The following is an 18,383-nucleotide window of genomic DNA, read 5'->3' on the forward strand; positions in this document are numbered from 1 at the left end:
CTATGGCCTGCGCATTTTGAGGAGAAAACATTATCTTTGAATATACAATCTCCTGGTGGTACCTAGTGGCAAGGCTTTTCCAGAAATGTCTTCTCTTTCTTCACGTACGCATGTCCCTGTTATCTTTTTGGTTGAATTTGCTGACTTTTCAAAAGGTGTTGCACATGGGTTCTAATCATTTTGTTTTGTTCCTTTTGAATTGTATAAACCAAATGTTGGTTTTCCTGAAGCCCATTTCTATTCAGCTTGATCTTGATTCATTTCGGGTGGGGCTTCTTTGGATTTTGGGCTCTCGGGATCCGAAATCTCTTGGGCTTGATTTCTGTCTTTTCTTTCTGGGCCTTAAATGACAGGCCCGATGTTTCTTGGCCCAATTTCCAAGAATGTTGATGACTGGCTTGAATGAAGAGTTTTGGCAAAAAAAGTGCAAATTTTGGTACAAACAGATATATAGTAACTTCAATACCAATTTGTTATTTAATAAATGAGTTTTGGGTGTGTTTATAAAGTGTTTTCCATATGGGGTTTTTTTTATAATTTCAACACCCATTTTGGGTATATTAGTGAAGCTCCCTTAAAACTTTAGTTGGGGTTCGTGTAATTTTTAAAACCTCAAGGGGTTTTGTGAAAACACCAAAAACATCAGGGGTATTAGTGTGAATATGCTTTAATTATTACAATTCAATATGATATATACCACAAAACCAACCACAGAAGAGTAGTCATTCAAAATCTGCTTTCATAAAGATAAAGTGGAAATCATTAACACAACATATTGAGGGGACCTTTCAGAATTTGAAGCCAAAAACATACAAGCATGCTCCCTTTCTAAACTGTGAGCTAGGAAAACACCTAGCCAACTTGAAACCTTAATGTGGAGGTTACCAAAGCTTTCAATGCTTCCTTTTCATGTATCAATATTATTGTTATTATGTTACTGGTTGTTTTGAAATTAGAATTGTGTTGTTCATAATCTAAAGGTTTCATAGTTTCCGTGATTCATAAGAATGGCAATAGGCTTGAAGAAACCATATTAGAAGTGAGAAATAGGCTACTGGACCTTATCAATAACTAGGAAACTTTATTCAAATCAAGGTAAGAAACACAAACAACATTGATACATTTCACAAGCCATTCCAGACCCTCCTCTAACCAAATTTAGACGTCACGCTCATGCAAAGCATGACGAGCCAGAGAATGAGCAACCATATTACTCTCTCGAGTACTAAAACAGACAGAGCCAAATCCCAATCTACCTTGCTTGCTAAAATTTCCTCAGAAATTATTGCAAATATATTGAATACGTTTCCCAATCAACCTTCTGAGGAGATACCGGCATTGGCAGCTTGAGACCAGTATTCCTTGACAAGCTGCCCAAATAGCGAACCCTTGTTTTTAATCAGCTTCATTGGCTCATCATACTCTACCAGTTTCCCTGCCAATTTAAAGCGGTCAAATTAACAACTATCATCAAATGACTAAGACAGCACAATTCTTGGTACAAGAGTTTGCGATATAATGCTTACCATCACTAATAGCAAGCACCTTAGTGCAGTCCATAACAGTTGGTATCCTATGAGCCACCGTTATCACAGTGCAGTCTGCAAATTCTGTTCTTATAGTTTTCTGAAGAACAGAATCTGTTGCATTGTCCATTGATGCAGTGGCTTCATCGAGCACTAGTATCCGGCTCCTCTTCAACAAAGCGCGTCCCAAACAAAATAGTTGTCGCTGCCCCATGCTCCAGTTTGTTCCATCTTGTACAACTGTAATCCACGTTGTCAGTTCTTGTTTGACAGACACTGAAAAACACTCCTAGAGACAGTTTATTACCTAAAGATTCCAGGCCTCCTTCTTTTTCTTGAATGGCCTCTCGTAACTGACATTTTTCAAGAACCTTTGACATGTTGGTCGGAGGACAAGTTTAAGTTAGTAAAAGAAAGTTATAGAGTATTACATAGCTAAACGTATCAAGATTCAGAGATTTCTATCACCTTACATGTTTATATCCTAATACAACAATCACAAATAAGCAAAAACTTTACCTCCCATATTTCATGATCAGTATGCTCTGATAAGGGGTCTAGATTGAATCTGAAAGACCCATTGAATAATGTTGGATCTTGTGGGATGATCCCAAAACGTGATCTTAAATCATGAAGTCCAATTTTACAAATGTCATAGTCATCTACTATAATCCTTCCCTCTGTAGGCTCTACCAGACGAAACAAAATGCTGATAAGAGTTGTCTTTCCACTTCCAGTCCGGCCAACAATCCCAATTTTGTACCCTCCTTCAATTATGCAATTTATCCCACGAAGAACTAGTGGAGCATTTGGCCTATATCTTACCTGCATAGTTTCATTCAATATCATATACACAAGCACCATTGTTCATAGAGATACACTCTTTAGTATATCTTTCTCATACTAACCTTTAAATCATGTATTTCCATTTTACCAGCCGTAGGCCAATTGTCGGCAGGTCTGTTTTCTTCTATTACTTCTGGAGCCTCACTGGAAATGTGCATGTATTGCTCTACTCTTTCTACAGAAATCATTGAATTTTCTAGCATGTGAAATTGGACAGAAACTACTAGAAATACATTTAATGAGAGATCTTATGACAGTGTCATCCCAATAAAACCTGCCAAAAGTTTAAGCAAAATGTTAGACAATATATCACAGGTGACAAACTGAATTGTGTTGAGTTATGAGGAGCAAAGATGGTGGAAGGCTGGAAGCTAATGCTTACTAACCAGAGGAAGAAGCGTCGAACTGAATCAAAGTGATGGCAAGTGCTGAGGCTGAGAGAACAATAGCACATAGCCATTCAAGACGTTCGATCAACCACTCACTGGCTGAAAATCTATTGAAGTCAACACTAGCATTTGCATCAATAGAGTCCAAGTATTTTGAGAAGAACCGATCCTCCTCTCTGAAAGCTCTGATTGTCAAGGCTCCAGCAATAGATTCGGAAAGGTGGCTTGCTATTGCAGACACAGTTGTGCCATTCATTTGCATCAACTCTTTTGCAGAAGCAAAGTAGTATTTCTATTTGTACAAAAGAAAATCAAATAGAAGATTTGTTGTTCAGAAAAGGCAAAACAAGTGAGGAAATCATAGCATGCATGTGTTGTGGTAATCAAGGTTCTTCAATCAAGCCCATTTCCCTATCTCTGCTCTATATCCTGGCATATGTGCACAGACACAAACGCACATGCACATGCGCGCGCGCGCACACACACACACTATGTCCCTACCAGGATATCAGAGAAGAGGCAGAAAAATGGTGCATGTGTTCACGGGAGGGGGTTCAAAGACCTAAACAAGAAGGCTGGTTTTAGCGCACTACCTGAAGAAGTACAGTAATATAAATTGTGGGTATAATCAGAAACACCATTGGCCAAGTTTGAAAAACCAATGCTATAAATATGCTGTATGTGTTCAGAGTTCCCGCAACAGCTATCATCAACTTGAAAGCTACTTCAAGGTCAATGATATTCATATCAGAAGATACCTAAACAAAATAGCCAATCCAAACGTAAGTTCCATTAGTTTACTATAAAGAATATCATTTAATTTCCGTTTTTGAAGCTCTTAAATCTTACCCGACTAAGTATCCTTCCCACGGGTGTTGAGTCATAAAACAGCATTGGTGCTCGGAAAAGAGAGTTTAGTAGTGTAGAAAAAATGGATGTGGATGCCCCACATCCTAAATCAACTACAGAAAAGGATCGCATAAGCAAAGCGAATACCATGATACACATGATCACAGAATAAACAACCAAGAGTTTGACTCTGAATAAGCTATAATCCTGAAGTTTCAAAGCCAACCAATAAAATTGACTTAATTGCCCAGCTACGAATACCGAGAAGAAAAAGACTAAAAAAGAGAAGTGCCAAAACCCTTTCCTGTGCTTCAAGTACTGAATGTATGGCTTGAAACCAGTGTCTCCTGTTTCTCTCACTTCTCGCTTAATCAATTGATCTCCGGAAGACTCTTTTAGCTGTACTTCAGTGTTTACTTTCTCAATCTCCTTGTTGGATGATTTATATGTCTTCCAGTAGAAGCATAGTCAACTTGCCACTCAGAATATGCGGTGTCATCGTGTGCATTGACAAGGTTTTGGAACTCTTGACAAGAAGCCAGCAACTCTTCATAGGGAGCTGCTCTTAGAATTTTCCCTGAATGCATCAACTGTGAAGCAAAAATTTATATTACATGAATTGATGGCTTGAATATGAGATTTAGCTAGCTGCTTAAAGTACAAGGGATACTGATATTTGTTGCGTAGATACAGCTGCACCAAAATGGATTAAGCTGCATCCTCAACTTGTGATACTCGCAAGTGCACGAGCCGTTAGGTAGTATAGCATATGTAAGTGCGAGGTCGATCCCACGAGGATTGGTGATTGAATGATCCAATTCATTTCCCTACACAAAACATAAATGAAAACAAAAGGAAATAAATAAAACAAGGAAGAAAGAAATAACTAACTCAAGCAGATAAGTTCCCAAGTTCAATTTAGATTAACGGATTGATTCTAGCTAATGTATGATTAAGCCATGGTGTTTGGTCATAACCTTGTGTTCCTAATTCCCTAATTTGATCATTTGTTGTCTAACCTAAAATTAAGCATTAGGAACCCATTAAGCATAGAAGAACAATTTAAACAACCAAGCATGTATCTAATCCCTGTTGTCGAATGTCCATACATACTCTTCCTATTCATAGTTCAATTCGAATTAAAGCATGGTGTATACTCTTAATTCAAACCAAGATAGCTAACATGCAAGCCTAAATGGTGATCAATCATTCAAACAAGCATATTAACTTATAAGCATAATGAATAAGAACAAAAACCATAATTGAAACTTGGAAACTAATCAAACTTGAAACTAAAGAAAAGAATTTACATAACAATGAAAATTAAGTAGAACTTGGAAAAACTTAAGGAGAATTTCAGCACAAAAGATTTCATTACTACAATTGAAAACTAGAAAGAGAAACTAAGAGAATTTGAGGGAGAGAAGGGAAGGGAGCTCTAGAGAAGTGTTTGAGAGCTCCCCCCCTTGGGGTGTGTTTACAAGCTTAGAGAACTTCCCTATTTATAGGCCTAGGGGAAGTGAAAATCTGAATTCAATATGGCTAATGCATACAACACTTGTTTTATAAAATCTGAAATGGTTGATGCACTTGTATTAGAAAATCTAAATTGGGTGATGCACTTGTATTAGAAAATCTTGAATTGGTTGATGCACTTCACCAATAGATCCCACCAGCAGCCCTAGCTCATCTTCATGTCACCATGACCAAGCTTCCAACCAGAAATGATAGCTCATACCTAGCTCACCATGACCAAGCTTCCAACCAGAAACAATAGCTCATCCTGAGGTCAGCATGACCAGCAACTTCAAGGGCTTACGAATTGGGCTTCCCTTAAGCAAATTAAGACTTTAAGCACTCAAACTTGAAGTTCAGAATGTCTTCTTTCCAGCCATATATCATTTGGGCCAATCCAAGGTCGGAGGAGGAAGTTAAGGCCAAAACAAATTGCTAACTCATTTTGCGCGCTGATAAAATCCATCCTGAGCATGGCTCTGTGTTTGCTAGGTAACAGACTCCATATTTATCCAATGGGGCTGAATTTTGGATATGTTATATTAAACACCCATTGGAACAACGTTCATGAAGAATGTGGCCTCATCCGAGCTATGTAGGTTGCTGAAACAAAGCTTGCAATATGACCTACGAAACTGAGCTGGCAGGGGACTGTAGCCAAAATTGAGTTTGTCTTTAAGCTCTTCATCCATTCATCCAAATTAGGCCCTAACATGCATGGATTGCATCAATTATGCTCTCTTGCTCTTTTGGCCTACAAAACACACAAAGGGAGGCCAATAACTTAGAAATCTAGGAAACTAAGCAAAAGAAGTAAGTAAATAGGGCATGTATATGTATGAAATTATGAGCTTAACAATATTCTATCAAAATCATATAGAAAATGATAATAGTACAAGGGAGAAATTAGCAGCAGTATTTTTCACTAACCAAAATTGAATTTAAAGCAGGAAGGAAATCAACTTGGTGTGTCACAAGCAATACTGTCTTCTCTGCAAGAGCTCCCATGACATATTCCTGGCTAACTTTCATATTAGCTATCACTGGAGGAAAATGACATTGGCATAACTAGTTAGAGAGGAAACTCATGACTTACATTGAATAGGCTGGTTGCCGTATGGGCATCCACTGCACTGAATGGGTCATCCAAGGGGTAGACATCAGCATTTTGATAGAGTGCACGCTCAAGTTGAATGCGCTGCTTCTGACCACCACTTAGATTGACACCTCTTTCCCCTATCTGAGTGAGATCGTGGAATGGAAGAATTTCAAGGTCCTTCACTAAAGAGCACTTCTCCAGTGTTTCTTGGTATCTAGCATGATCCATGGCAGAACCAAACAGAATATTTTCCTGAATAGTTCCTGTCTGGATCCATGCAGACTGAGAAACGTATGCTATCTTCCCAAATACTTGAACCTGTAAATTTAGGTAATCAGAAGAGTAAGGCTATTCCATATATAATAACTTATTTACAAGTGAAATGATTACTTACAATGCCATTGATGTGTCAAACTTCTCCAAGAATTGCAGCTAAAAGGGTTGATTTACCTGAGCCAACCTCACCACAAATTGCTACTTTTTCTCCTGGTTTAACCACAAAAATTAATGTTCCTTAGTGTGGCCTTTGTAGCATTAGTATCCCATGAAATTTCGGACGATCTAAAGAAAATGGAATGCTCAACCTCTTTGTCACAGCTCTCTTTCCTTGTATGTCTATTTTCCGACTTTGGTGCATCAAGAAACTTCACAATTCGAGATAGTGAAACCTTTGCTTCAACATATGCTCCAAAAACATCTGGGATCAGCCTGATTGGGTCCTGAACAATACGCAAAGTTGCTAGAAATGGGAAAACATTACTAGCAGACAGTGTAAATCCAAGGAAGTAGCATGTCCAAAAAGTAACAGCTGCTGCAAGAATAGGAGATGACCAGAACATAACAATATAATAACTCTTTTGTGTCAACACTTGAGATATCCATTTAATTTCTTCTGTTCTTAATTATTCTATAACATTTTTGAAATTTGTCTCCCAAGAATACAGCTTCAAGATCTTCATATTTGAAAGTGCTTCTGTAATTGCCTTCAGCCTCCTGTCTTGTGCTACCATGAACTTGGTCTGGTACTCATGCTGCAACTTGGCCAGTGGGGAGCCTGCCAGCACAGTCAATAAGAGTACAGTTAGAACTGCAATAGTTGCCAGCCCCACCGAGAAATAAACAATAAGTAATGAAAGGCATAGTTGAAGGCTTGTGGTATGATGAAACCAGTATGGAAATTCACCAATTCTGTAAGCATCCACTGTTACATAATTCACTATCTCACCAGGAGAATGAGCCATCTTGGCAGAATTCGAGAGTCGCAGTTGCTTCTGATATATTGCTGCCGACACCACTGATCTCACTTGGAGCCCGATCAGTCTAGTTTTGAAGTACCATTGCCTCTCCGATAGTGACTCCAAGATTTTCGCGAGGAAGAGCCCCAGAGTCAGTGCATAACTCTCATATTTAAAAGCTTCATTGCCTTCAACAATCTTAATGAACGCCATGAGAAACAGTGGACTGCTTGTAGTTATGAGAATCTTGATCAGTGCGTATAACCCAGAAATAAGAATTGCTCTCCTCTGGCAATAAAATATTATCGACAAGATAGAAAAGGTGGCAGACGAACTTTCTCCATAAATATTAAGTACCATGTTCGAGCTCGATCAGCCTGTCTCAAAAGTGGAATATCTTCATTCTCAAGAATATTTTGCTTACCTTTCTTCATTAATGGATTCAACCACCAAAATGACATTGTGCCAAATAACCCTGCTTTTTCAAAAGGAGTTACATTATCATTTAAGTTGATTTCATCTTTCATATCAGATGCTGCACCTTGCAAAGGTGTGTAGAAAGCATCTTCATGGGTTTCTGGATCACCTTTTGCATAATTGTTTCCCTGAAATGCACTAAAGAGAAAAAGGATTGATCCAGGGAAATAACAAATGTTTAAAACAATCTTGACCGATACTGCCTCATCTACTATAGCTTCCCAAATTGATGAAGTGCAGAGAAAAATGGCAATCAAGAATGCAAGAATTGAACAAGATTTTGTTCTAGCGATATGTTGAGGTTGTGGCTTCTTTAGGCTTATGGTTAAACCCAGAAGCAACCATGTGAACCCTTGAAATAATAATACCAGCCATCCATGTAGAGGTAAAACAGTCTGATCTGCATTTACTTCCTCAATGATTGTCCATATCCCAAACCCCAAGTAGACCAAAGCCAGACCAACGTTACTAGTATCCGAGATGATTGAGAGTGTTGAAAAGGTGTGAGACTGTGATTGTGCAATGATATTTGTTGATGATCTTCTATATATGAAGATACATAACAAAATTAATAGGAGCAAGATATCAGCTGCAATGACCAAAATATTGTTGACACATGAATCTGGATTGATAATGGCCGAAAAGCCAGAACAGCATTCATTACTGCAGAATAAGGTCCAGAAACCCTCCCCCATGTTGTCTCAGTGAGGTGGAAAATCTGCACAATTACAAGCAAAAATGTTTTTGAAAGCATATTTAAGCAGATCTATGATGGCAGTGTAGTCAGTAGACAATGAAGTTAAATGAGGGGACAGTTCTGAAGTGCATAAGATAGAACACAAAAACATGAAATTGCAATTCATGTTGTTCAACAACTGAGATAATATTTCTAAATCTACTCTGCCAAGATATGTTCTACTCAATTTCACTTAGAAGTTGAAGTCACAACACAAACTCTACAAGTTCAAAGAAACTGACTTTCGAAAAACGAATCATCTCTCCTTTAAATCTAGAATCTACTTAAAGTTTACTCTTTACTACGTTAACCTTAATACTTCTTACACATAACCTTGTGGATTTGAATCAGTGAATTGGAGAGAAAACAGAACACATACAGAGTACAAATATGAGTTGGCATATAATGAAGAACATAATTTCATATGCTATAGCTAGGGTATGAGTGAGTGACATATAGAATGCACACAATAAATTTTTCTGAAACCCAGAAAATCTTACAATGCATAAGCTCACTAGCAAATCAGCTTCCTGCTCTAACTTGCTCTCTCAAGTCTCCGGCTTGTCATGCATAAAACCCGTCTCTCAAATTCCTACCACTTCACTAATGTTATCAAAGGCGCGTGTAAAATGAACCAGACAGCCAGCTTGTCGTCTTCCTTTAGTTCTTTTCAGTGAGTTGCTTGTCGTCTTCCTTTAGTCCTTTTTTCAGTGAGTTATGCATGCCCTGCCAAAATAGAAGGCATACGAGATGAACCTCCTTCCTTCCTTCCTTTTGTTCAATTGCTCCATAAATATTAAGTACAATGTTCGCGCTCGATCAGCCTGTTGCAATTGTGGAATATCTTCACTCTCAAGAATCTTTTGCTTACCTTTCTTCATTAGTGGATTCAACCACCAAAATGATATTGTACTAAATAACCCAGCTTTTGCAAAAGGAGTTACATTGTCATTTAAACTGATGTAACCCTCTGATATTAGATTCCTCACCTTGCAAAGGTGTGTAGAAAGCATCATCATCATGGATTTCTGGATCACCTTTTGCCAAAATACATCCCTGACATTTACTAAATAGCAAAAGAATTGATGCAGGGAAATAATGTTTAAAACAATCTTAACCGATACCGCCTCATCGACAATAGCCTCCCAAATAGATGAACTGCAAAGAATAACAATTGTTATTGCAACAAAAATTGTTATTGCAATATGTGGAGGGTGTGGCTGCTTTAGGCTTATGGTTAAACCCAGAACCAACCATGTTAACCCTTGAAATAACAAGACTAGCCAGCTATGCAGAGGCAAAACAGTCTGGTCTGCTTATGAAGCTACATGTCATCAACTTGTAAAATAGCATGAAAAATACATAATAATAATAACAGAAAATTGAACAACCAGAAGAGCTTGTCTTCCTCCTTTTTACTTCCTTTGACATTCCTTTCAAAGAGTTATGCAAAACCCACCAATTCATATCATAGCTTACATCACATCTATTTGTAAAGCTAAGACTTTCTTGTACTCATAAGTTTTTTTTTCTTTATTTTTTTATTCAATTCATATTCTCATTAAAATTTAAAGCTACTAGACCAAAGTGGGATATAGTGTGATAAATTATTAGAGCAAAAGCAGAAAACTATATAAAAACAAATTGTCGACTAATGCGATTTGATTTGCATATTGCAGATGCAACATGCGTGGTGCAATAACACAATCGAAATTAGGAGAAATTATTCATGTATCGGATATACCAGCTGGTAGTGTATCCGTGTCATGATTTTTAGACACGTGGCACTCAAATTGAAACTTCACTCATGTCGTTTTCTTCAGTGTGAGTGTCAGTCTGGTGGTGTATCAATTCACTCTGCCTACAATACGTGTATTTATATCCTAAAATCATGACACATTAACCATGTCCTACAGTCGTATTATAACACCTCACTTGGTATGATAGCATCACGTGGCAATGTGGCGATTAAACCAATATCTGTTTATTATGTTAATTCTTTTATTAATTAATATAAATGTAGAAAAAGATTATAGGGCATTAGCGAGGTTAGGCAGCCCTTCTTTTCAAGTGGAGATATAATAATAGTTTAATGGCTTTTCAGCCGTTCCAACTTCCAATTACTCATTTTCCAGGCTGCGGAAGTTTCCAAAAGTCAAATAATGAAGCAGCTGATTTCTCAGCATGCAAAATGATTTGGTTGCAATCTAAAAACAAAAACAAAAAACAGAAAGAGATTTGGTTTTGGCTTTGGTTAGAGAGAGGATCTGTTAAAAGATCTTATAGGAACAGCAACAATATTCTCTTAAAATCAAAGATGTGCAAGAAAAAATAGTCACTGAATTGCTTCTGATAAAAGATCTTATAGGAACAGCAACAATCTTCTCTTATACAACTAAGAAACTTGAAGATGAGGTAGAGAGTTGAATAAATTCTTTACTTTCCTCAATCTTTGTTGCATTTATCAGAGGTTCCTCGATGGTACAATATAATAAGTTGTATAATAAACCTATGCTGCTCAAAATTGGAACGCTTACAAAAATAAACCTAAGCTGCTCAAAATTGGAATGCTTACAAAATAAACCTAAGCTGCTCAAGAACATAGTTGGATGAGCAAATGAACCCCACATCAATCCAGCTTTTAGGGACTGTAGCGGCACGAAAATTTTTATCTACTAAACAAGAGATGAAGGGGTAAACAATCAAAATTATAAGTCATACTTTAACATATTACTAACATGAAAACGATCAGCACTCTATTCGAGCAGCACCACTCTCTGACGAAACGAACTTCGGCTTCCTAATAACTTGCTCCAAGCATTGGACCATGTCTCCAACCCGGAAATCATCGTAATTCTGGATTACCAGTCCACACTCATTCCCCTTCTTTACTGTGTCCACATCCTGTTTCTCCCGCTTGAGTGATTCACAGGATCCTTCAAATACAACTTCCCCACTCCTAAGAAGCCTCAAGATTCCCGATTTAGTTACAAAACCATCAATCACCCGACATCCAGCAATCTTCACATCAGGTCCCTTGGACTTGCTCCTTCCTTTGAGCTCAAAAATACTTAGCACCTCAGCCTCCCCAGCAACCTTGGTCTCAGGAGTCCCAGGGGCTTTGTCTACTATAAAATTGCCAATGTCCTCCAGAAGGTGATAGATCACACGATGCAGCATTATCTACAAAATTGAAAAGAAAAAACAAATTAATCTTTCCAGCTTTACATACTAAACTAAATAAAAGTTCAACTCCAACTGCTCACGCCCAATAATGCATACAGAACAGATAGTCATATCCTATTTGACCGTTAGAAAAAGTGCATCCCTTCAGACGATTTTAAAAAGTTTTTTTTTTTTTAAGGAAACAGAATTTTATTGCAAAAAGACAAGGTGGCCAAGATGGCCACAAAAGAAGACTTAACAGCGAAATAGTAGTTAGACCAAGCAAAACGAAAAACTTATAGCAAAATAACAAAACTTAAAACAAACTTTGACTGGAAAGCTAGCAGATGGCTTCATTCCAATCCAACTAAAAGCTCCTAAAGGACATATCTATAAAGTCTGTAGAAGTCAAAGCCCATAGGAGCATAATTGAACTTTCTCCCATAGCTCCTCTGTTTCGCGACAAGTGTGGTTCTCAAAAATCAACCCTAAATCTATTTTCGTTCCAACCAAACCACCCAGATGACCGCCAATACGATACAACCCCATAATAACTTACAAAATGAAGATAATGAGAAAAAAGAGAGGTCAATACCTTTACACTGGCTCGAGCTGCAGCCAAACTGACGGAACTGGGTGGAGTTTTTATATTAAATCCAATAATGCATGCACCACAGGCTTGTGCCATGTCCAAATCAGACTGAGATATAGGTCCAACACCAACATGCACTACATTCACAAAGACCTGGAAAAGAATCGAAGAATTATCAAGAACAAAGAGTGGCAAGATTAGTTAGCATGAAGAGAATCATAGAGAAAAATACAAAGCTTTTCTTAAATGCCCCATTATTTAGTACAGGTATTGCCAACCAATGAGAAGTTTAGAGTGTGGAATATTTCAGCAAGGAAAATGTTTTTAAAAATGGAAAAGATGAAAAAGATGATTACTGCACATAACATTGCATGGAAACCCACGAAGCATCATCAACCAAAGCAACAAGTAATTATTTGAACAGTATTGGTAACTACAGAGAAAGTATTTAGTCAGGTACACGACCATTCTAATCTTGTGGCATACCTGAGGACTATTCAAATTCAGTAATGCATCTGTAACAGCTTGGACGGTGCCCTGAACATCTGCTTTTACTATTATCGGCACTTCTACCCGCTTGGGCTCCTCTTCTGATGCTTCTGGTTGTTGAGCTTCTGTCCTCTCATCAATAATCTTCATATGTCTATCTTTCTCGAATTTCTTTTTACTCCCCACACTAAGCTTTTTATCTGGCTCCTCAGAAGCCCTCTCTTCAACAATCTTGATAAGTCTATCTCTCTCAAATTTCTTTTTCCTCCCCGCACTAAGCATTCTAGCTCGCTCCTCAGATTCCACAACAATGATATCATCTCCCGCCCTTGGAAGTCCCTTCAACCCTTCAATCTCAACTGGCATTGCGGGTCTTGCCTTCTCTACCAACTTCTCCGCCATGTCCCTAATAGCCCTTATTCTGCCCCACTCTGAGCCCACAACCACATACTGCCCACATAATAAAGTCCCTCCTTTCACTATTGCAGTAACCGATGGACCCTTCCCCTTATCAAGTCTTGCCTCCACCACATAAGCATGAGCAGGCCCATCGATTCGAGCTTTCAGATCCATTATTTCAGCCTGGAGAAGCAAAGCCTCCTCCAAGTTATCTAATCCAGTCTTCTTCATCGCTGAAACCTCAACAACCTGAACATCTCCACCCATATCCTCTAGCATCAAACCCTCAGAAGCAAGCTGGATCCTTATTCTTTCTGGGTTAGCAGCCGGTTTATCACATTTATTAATTGCAACTACAATCGGTACATTAGCAGCCTTTGCATGGGCCATGGCTTCAAGAGTTTGAGGCATCACCCCATCATCAGCAGCTACAACTAGAACAACTATATCTGTGACAGCAGCCCCTCTTGCCCTCATCGCACTAAAGGCTGCATGACCAGGGGTGTCAAGAAATGTAATTGATGCTCCCGATGTCATGCCAACAACAAAAGCACCTAGATGTTGAGTAATTCCTCCAGCTTCCTTGGCAGCCACAGATGTTTGGCGTAGAGCATCTAGAAGCGAAGTTTTCCCATGGTCAACATGACCCATGACAGTTACAACTGGAGGTCGAGGTAGAATTTCTGAACCTTCATTGGAGTGCAGCCTCTTAATGTTGATCCCAACTTCCTACAGATTAATGGATGGCTCATTCAAGTTTCTAAAGTTGCCAAAATGCATATCATAATGAAAACACATGACATTCAAGGAAAACAATGCTAAAGAGCAGCAAGTAGAAAGTTCTGAGTATGTAAGAGCTAAGACAAGTAAATTGCACTTGTTTTTCATCAAGCAGAAATACAATACAAAATAGTGACCAACTATGGGTACTGTCACATGACCTGATTGGTGTGCTGTAAACTGTAAAAGAAGAATACATCTTTCGATTCTTTCCCAATAATGATTTGAAGCAAAACATATAACAAACCACCCGTTTCAAACAGCATGTCATCCCTCCCCCAACCACCAATAAGTGAGAATGGCTTTGGAAGCAAGTTTTATCCATTTAAGCATATTTCAGTCTCAGAGATTTTCCAAAAACACTTTTAAATGGTGAATCCAATTCTAAGCATGCGTACAATGTATTTGATGAGAACTGAAAACTAACAATTGTTAACAAGTAAAATAAAATATTAACTGAGAATAAGATATTATTTTAATGCTGATAAGGTGAAATACCATTGCAATCAACTCTGCAACATCCATGCTGAGAGGATCAAACTCTGTGTCAACCTTTTCCCCAACATTTGTAAGAATACCTTGCAGAGTGGATATTGATTCACCAGTACGCTTGGCAAGCTCAACAACTGTCATGCCTTCAAAAATCTCAATCATCTTATCTGAGATAGGTTTGGTAGTTCTTTGTGGTTTAGGAGGCACATATGGAGCTTCAACAGGAGGCTGGGCCTTACTGTCCCTCTTTACAAACTTCTCTTTCTTGGGAGTTTTTAAACCAAATGACTCGTCATTTCCTTTTCTAGCAAACAGTTCTGGGCTCGCATGATAGCATCTAAGCAAGAAATTTTTCACCATAAAGGTTGAAATTAGCAAACTGAAATGAAAACAAATAAAACAAGTAACCACAAAGAAATAGAAAGATCAACTTACCGTATCAGGGACTCTTTTGTCAAAGCTTCATAAAAATCAAACCTCCGTGACATAAACGAGGGATCTGCACTACAAAAATTAAGATATGAGAAATGATGAAAAATAAAATAAAGAATAGTACTTTAGTTTGGCTAATACTCAACAAGATGTCGAACATGTAACATGTGAACAAAAAACCCATACTTTGGTAGTTGCAATTGTGTGGTTAAAGTAATATAAACAAAAAGTAAGCAAAAGCCACATTAATTAAAAAACGAGCTAGATTCAAGATCAGAGAGTTATGGAGTGAAACTGAATTACAATGGTAATTATGAAAAATAAACTGAACAAAAATTAAGACTTTATTGAGATCATTTGAACTGCAATTATCACATAAAAAGGTTTTCCTTGTGCAATTTTAATTTACCTGGTGTGCATCTGACAGCAGCAGACATTGATTTCATTATATCATCAACAGTAGATACAGAAGTAAAACCATGTCTTCGTAGTCTTGAAGTTAAATCTGTAGTTAGACTGGCACGTATGCCCTGCAACAAGAAATTCTGATGAAAACTTCTAGATTCCAATGGTATATATGAAATATAAATATATAAATATTAGACACACACACACCAACCAAAAGTACAGTTATTCTCCATTATCCCACAATTACATTTTTTGAGTTTTCTTTTAAACCAAGAATAAGTGACAAGAGTATAAAACAAACCAAGGCAGGGATGAAACCAAATAGAAAGGGGGCCAGCAGCGGATGGGAGACTGGTAAATGAAAACTTGCCTTTTTGCCAAGCTCTCTCCACGCCATTCATAAGTATTTCAGGCCAAAAAGAAAATTATTTGAAAGTTTCAAACTCTGCACAGTTGGACAAAGACAATGACAGAAAACAATGCATTAGCCAGAGCGATGCTCCCTTTGATTGCTAAGAAAGTGGAAGAAAATGACAAAAATTTAACGTTCTTGAGCATGCAAAGCATAGAATTATTCAGAATAAGCCTTACTAGGCTTCAAATGAGAAACCCAGATTGCCCATCCACCAGTTCACTTCACCTCAAAATCAACAATTAAATTGAAACAAAGTCTTTCAATAAAAATACAATCTTTTCCTGAAGAATAACCAGCGCACGCAAAACTGAATGATTATTTTCAAAAGCTGAATCAAACCCAACAGATAATAAGCATAAAAACAGCTCCAAAACTATTCGAATTACACATCAAATGGTGGGAAAAAAAAATTGAAACACAGAACAGAGCCAAATAAAGCAATACAAAGTTGGAGTTTGTGAAACTTCTGCTTACGGTTTAACAGGACAACCAGGGTTCAGTTTCTCGGCAACGAGCAGTTTAAGTCGGTGAGCCTTCTTTGCTCACTTTGCTGGTTGCCCCTTTCAGCTAGAGATCAAAGACGTTGAGAAAGACGTGAGGTTGTCTATTACCCTGTTCTCAGTCCGACCCGAAAATGAGAGCTTGGATTGGGCTGATTTCAGTAGCTCCCGGCCCGATTTAATTTCGGGCTCGAGTAAGGTCCAAAACAATTATTTAATTACGTGTTGCGTGTCCTTGTACGAAATTATTTAAAATGACAAATTAAATTTAGAAGATTGAATTGAAGCGGCTGGCTCTATTATTATGTGTAGGGGTGGGCACGGTACGGTATGGTACGGTATTGAGCCCGTACAGCTACCGATACCGAAAATTTAAATCGGTATGGTACGGTATGGGATTATCGTTTGTCAAAATTGGTACCGTACCATACCGTACCGTGTCAGTATCGGTATGGTATCGGTACCATTTCGGTACAAAAATGACACAACTAAAACATGAACCAATTCAATATTCAACATATTCATTTACCAAAAAAAGTGATGCCTAAGTTACAAATTCAAAGATTCAACATATTCAATATCCAAATCAACCAAATCCTAATCAACATATTCAATATCCATTGAATATAACATATTCAATATCCAAATCAACCAAATCCTAATCAACATATGCAATATCCATCAACATATTCAATAGAAAATTATATATCTGAATAGTATTCGGTACGGTACGGTATTGATCGGTACCAAATACTTGATACCGCTACTATACCATACTCTATTGGTACGGTACGGTACTGTACCGAATATTGATCGGTACCGAATGAAACGGTATGAAATCGGTATGGTACGGTTCGGTTAGGGTACGGTTTCGGTATTTCGGTTTTAGATGCCCACCCCTAATTATGTGTTTGGGTGGATCCATATCAATTTTTTTTTTTCTCGAAATTGCAATTCATTGCAAACCCCTAAAGGGGTAGAGAATAGTACAAATAAAGCCGAGTAAAAGCATCGGCCAGGAAACTAACAAAACAAGCAGGAACAAATCTAGCTAAAACCAGTACAGTATAGCATGAAGATCATGTTCCCGAGCCAAACACTAAAACGTCAAAAGCCAATAAAAAGGCATGTAGCCCACATAAAAGCATATAGCCCATAATGAGGCATTACGCCCACATTCAACATAAAGCCCACATTAAACATAACATACATAAAATAAAACACAGTAAACCTAGCCGCCACAACCAAAGAGAACCTCCAAGCCGCCACCACCAGCAAAAAGAGAGATTTCACGACTGTAGATGGACAAACCACCAATCACCACCATGAAGAACCGAACACCCGTAGGTCAGCAAACCAAGCCAAACATCCCTTAAAACATAGCCCCCCCGAGATTCACTAACAGATCCAAAGTTAACCCAACTAATACATCCAAAAGACAGCAGCCAACAAATAGATAATGAGAAAACCCATTCCACAGCCAAGAGGGAAAGAACCAAGAACCCGGAAGGAGGTGGTGCAAGCACCGGAGCTAGAGCTCTACACACCTTCCAATAAATATGCGCCAAAGCGCGTTCACAATTTGCAGCTACAAACCAAAGATGAGGCCAGATCAAAGGGGATGTGAAGGAATCCAGATGAGCCATGGATTTTGGGTTGATATGGAGCAGGATCTGCAGGGTAAAGATGGTGGTGATAGGGGAAATCATGCCCATGGTCTTCATCCCACCAGATTGGAAAAAGGGGGAGAAGGAGAGAAGTTTGTTTCGAGGAAGAAGGAGGAAGAGGAAAAGGAAGAGAAGAGGAAGAGGGGAGGGGAGGGGAGGAGGGGCAGACCACCTCCCCCCCAAGATGCTGCGCTAAAGAGGTTGGAGGTTTTGTTTCTCTCCTAGCCTATAGCCAAGCTAATTTAATGACAAAAGCATCAAAGTAAGATTAACAGGTGAAAACATTTAAAAATAAAAAAATATTAAAAAAATACCCAAGTGTGCCCTCTCTGTGACTTGAACCCTGGACCCTGAAGTTAATAATTAAAACAA

The 18,383-nt window shown here is 38.2% G+C and overlaps 3 protein-coding genes and 1 pseudogene across 6 annotated transcripts; all 4 read right to left on the minus strand.

The window, feature by feature from the left end:
* Window positions 1-1,123: 1,123 nt before the first annotated feature.
* Window positions 1,124-3,277, minus strand: LOC110760612 (ABC transporter C family member 10-like). The gene is made up of 6 exons (XM_088252904.1): window positions 2,759-3,277; window positions 2,435-2,646; window positions 2,046-2,351; window positions 1,834-1,897; window positions 1,527-1,766; window positions 1,124-1,435 (listed from the first exon to the last, which is right to left on the minus strand). Exons 2-6 carry the CDS (start codon window positions 2,573-2,575, stop codon window positions 1,314-1,316), a joined length of 873 nt encoding a protein of 290 aa, XP_088109030.1. The 5' UTR covers window positions 2,576-2,646; window positions 2,759-3,277; the 3' UTR covers window positions 1,124-1,313.
* A 662-nt stretch (window positions 3,278-3,939) lies between these two features.
* On the minus strand, window positions 3,940-7,063 carry LOC148294516 (ABC transporter C family member 10-like). Its single transcript, XM_088253786.1, has 4 exons — window positions 6,809-7,063; window positions 6,222-6,542; window positions 6,056-6,142; window positions 3,940-4,200 (listed from the first exon to the last, which is right to left on the minus strand). The coding sequence occupies exons 1-4, from the start codon at window positions 7,061-7,063 to the stop codon at window positions 4,024-4,026; spliced, it is 840 nt and encodes a 279-aa protein (XP_088109912.1). The 3' UTR covers window positions 3,940-4,023.
* On the minus strand, window positions 6,541-8,648 carry LOC148294517 (ABC transporter C family member 10-like; annotated as a pseudogene). The gene is made up of 2 exons (XR_015835703.1): window positions 7,450-8,648; window positions 6,541-7,278 (listed from the first exon to the last, which is right to left on the minus strand). The product of XR_015835703.1 is annotated as an ABC transporter C family member 10-like (transcript).
* Window positions 8,649-11,092: 2,444 nt separating this feature from the next.
* Window positions 11,093-16,461, minus strand: LOC110760650 (Translation initiation factor 2, small GTP-binding protein). 3 transcript variants are annotated; one of them, XM_021962950.2, is made up of 8 exons: window positions 16,319-16,461; window positions 15,800-15,874; window positions 15,431-15,551; window positions 15,025-15,088; window positions 14,596-14,926; window positions 12,916-14,046; window positions 12,433-12,582; window positions 11,093-11,855 (listed from the first exon to the last, which is right to left on the minus strand). In XM_021962950.2, exons 2-8 carry the CDS (start codon window positions 15,824-15,826, stop codon window positions 11,421-11,423), a joined length of 2,259 nt encoding a protein of 752 aa, XP_021818642.1. In that variant the 5' UTR covers window positions 15,827-15,874; window positions 16,319-16,461; the 3' UTR covers window positions 11,093-11,420. The 3 variants fall into 3 exon arrangements, with proteins under 3 accessions (XP_021818642.1, XP_088109647.1, XP_088109648.1); XM_088253521.1 differs by having other exon boundaries at window positions 15,731-15,874; XM_088253522.1 differs by lacking the exon at window positions 15,800-15,874 and having other exon boundaries at window positions 16,319-16,460.
* Between the last annotated feature and the right edge of the window lie 1,922 nt (window positions 16,462-18,383).

The sequence above is a fragment of the Prunus avium genome, chromosome 5 (assembly GCF_965620075.1).
Source record: "Prunus avium chromosome 5, drPruAviu1.hap1.1, whole genome shotgun sequence".
In the NCBI taxonomy this organism is placed as follows: domain Eukaryota; kingdom Viridiplantae; phylum Streptophyta; class Magnoliopsida; order Rosales; family Rosaceae; genus Prunus; species Prunus avium.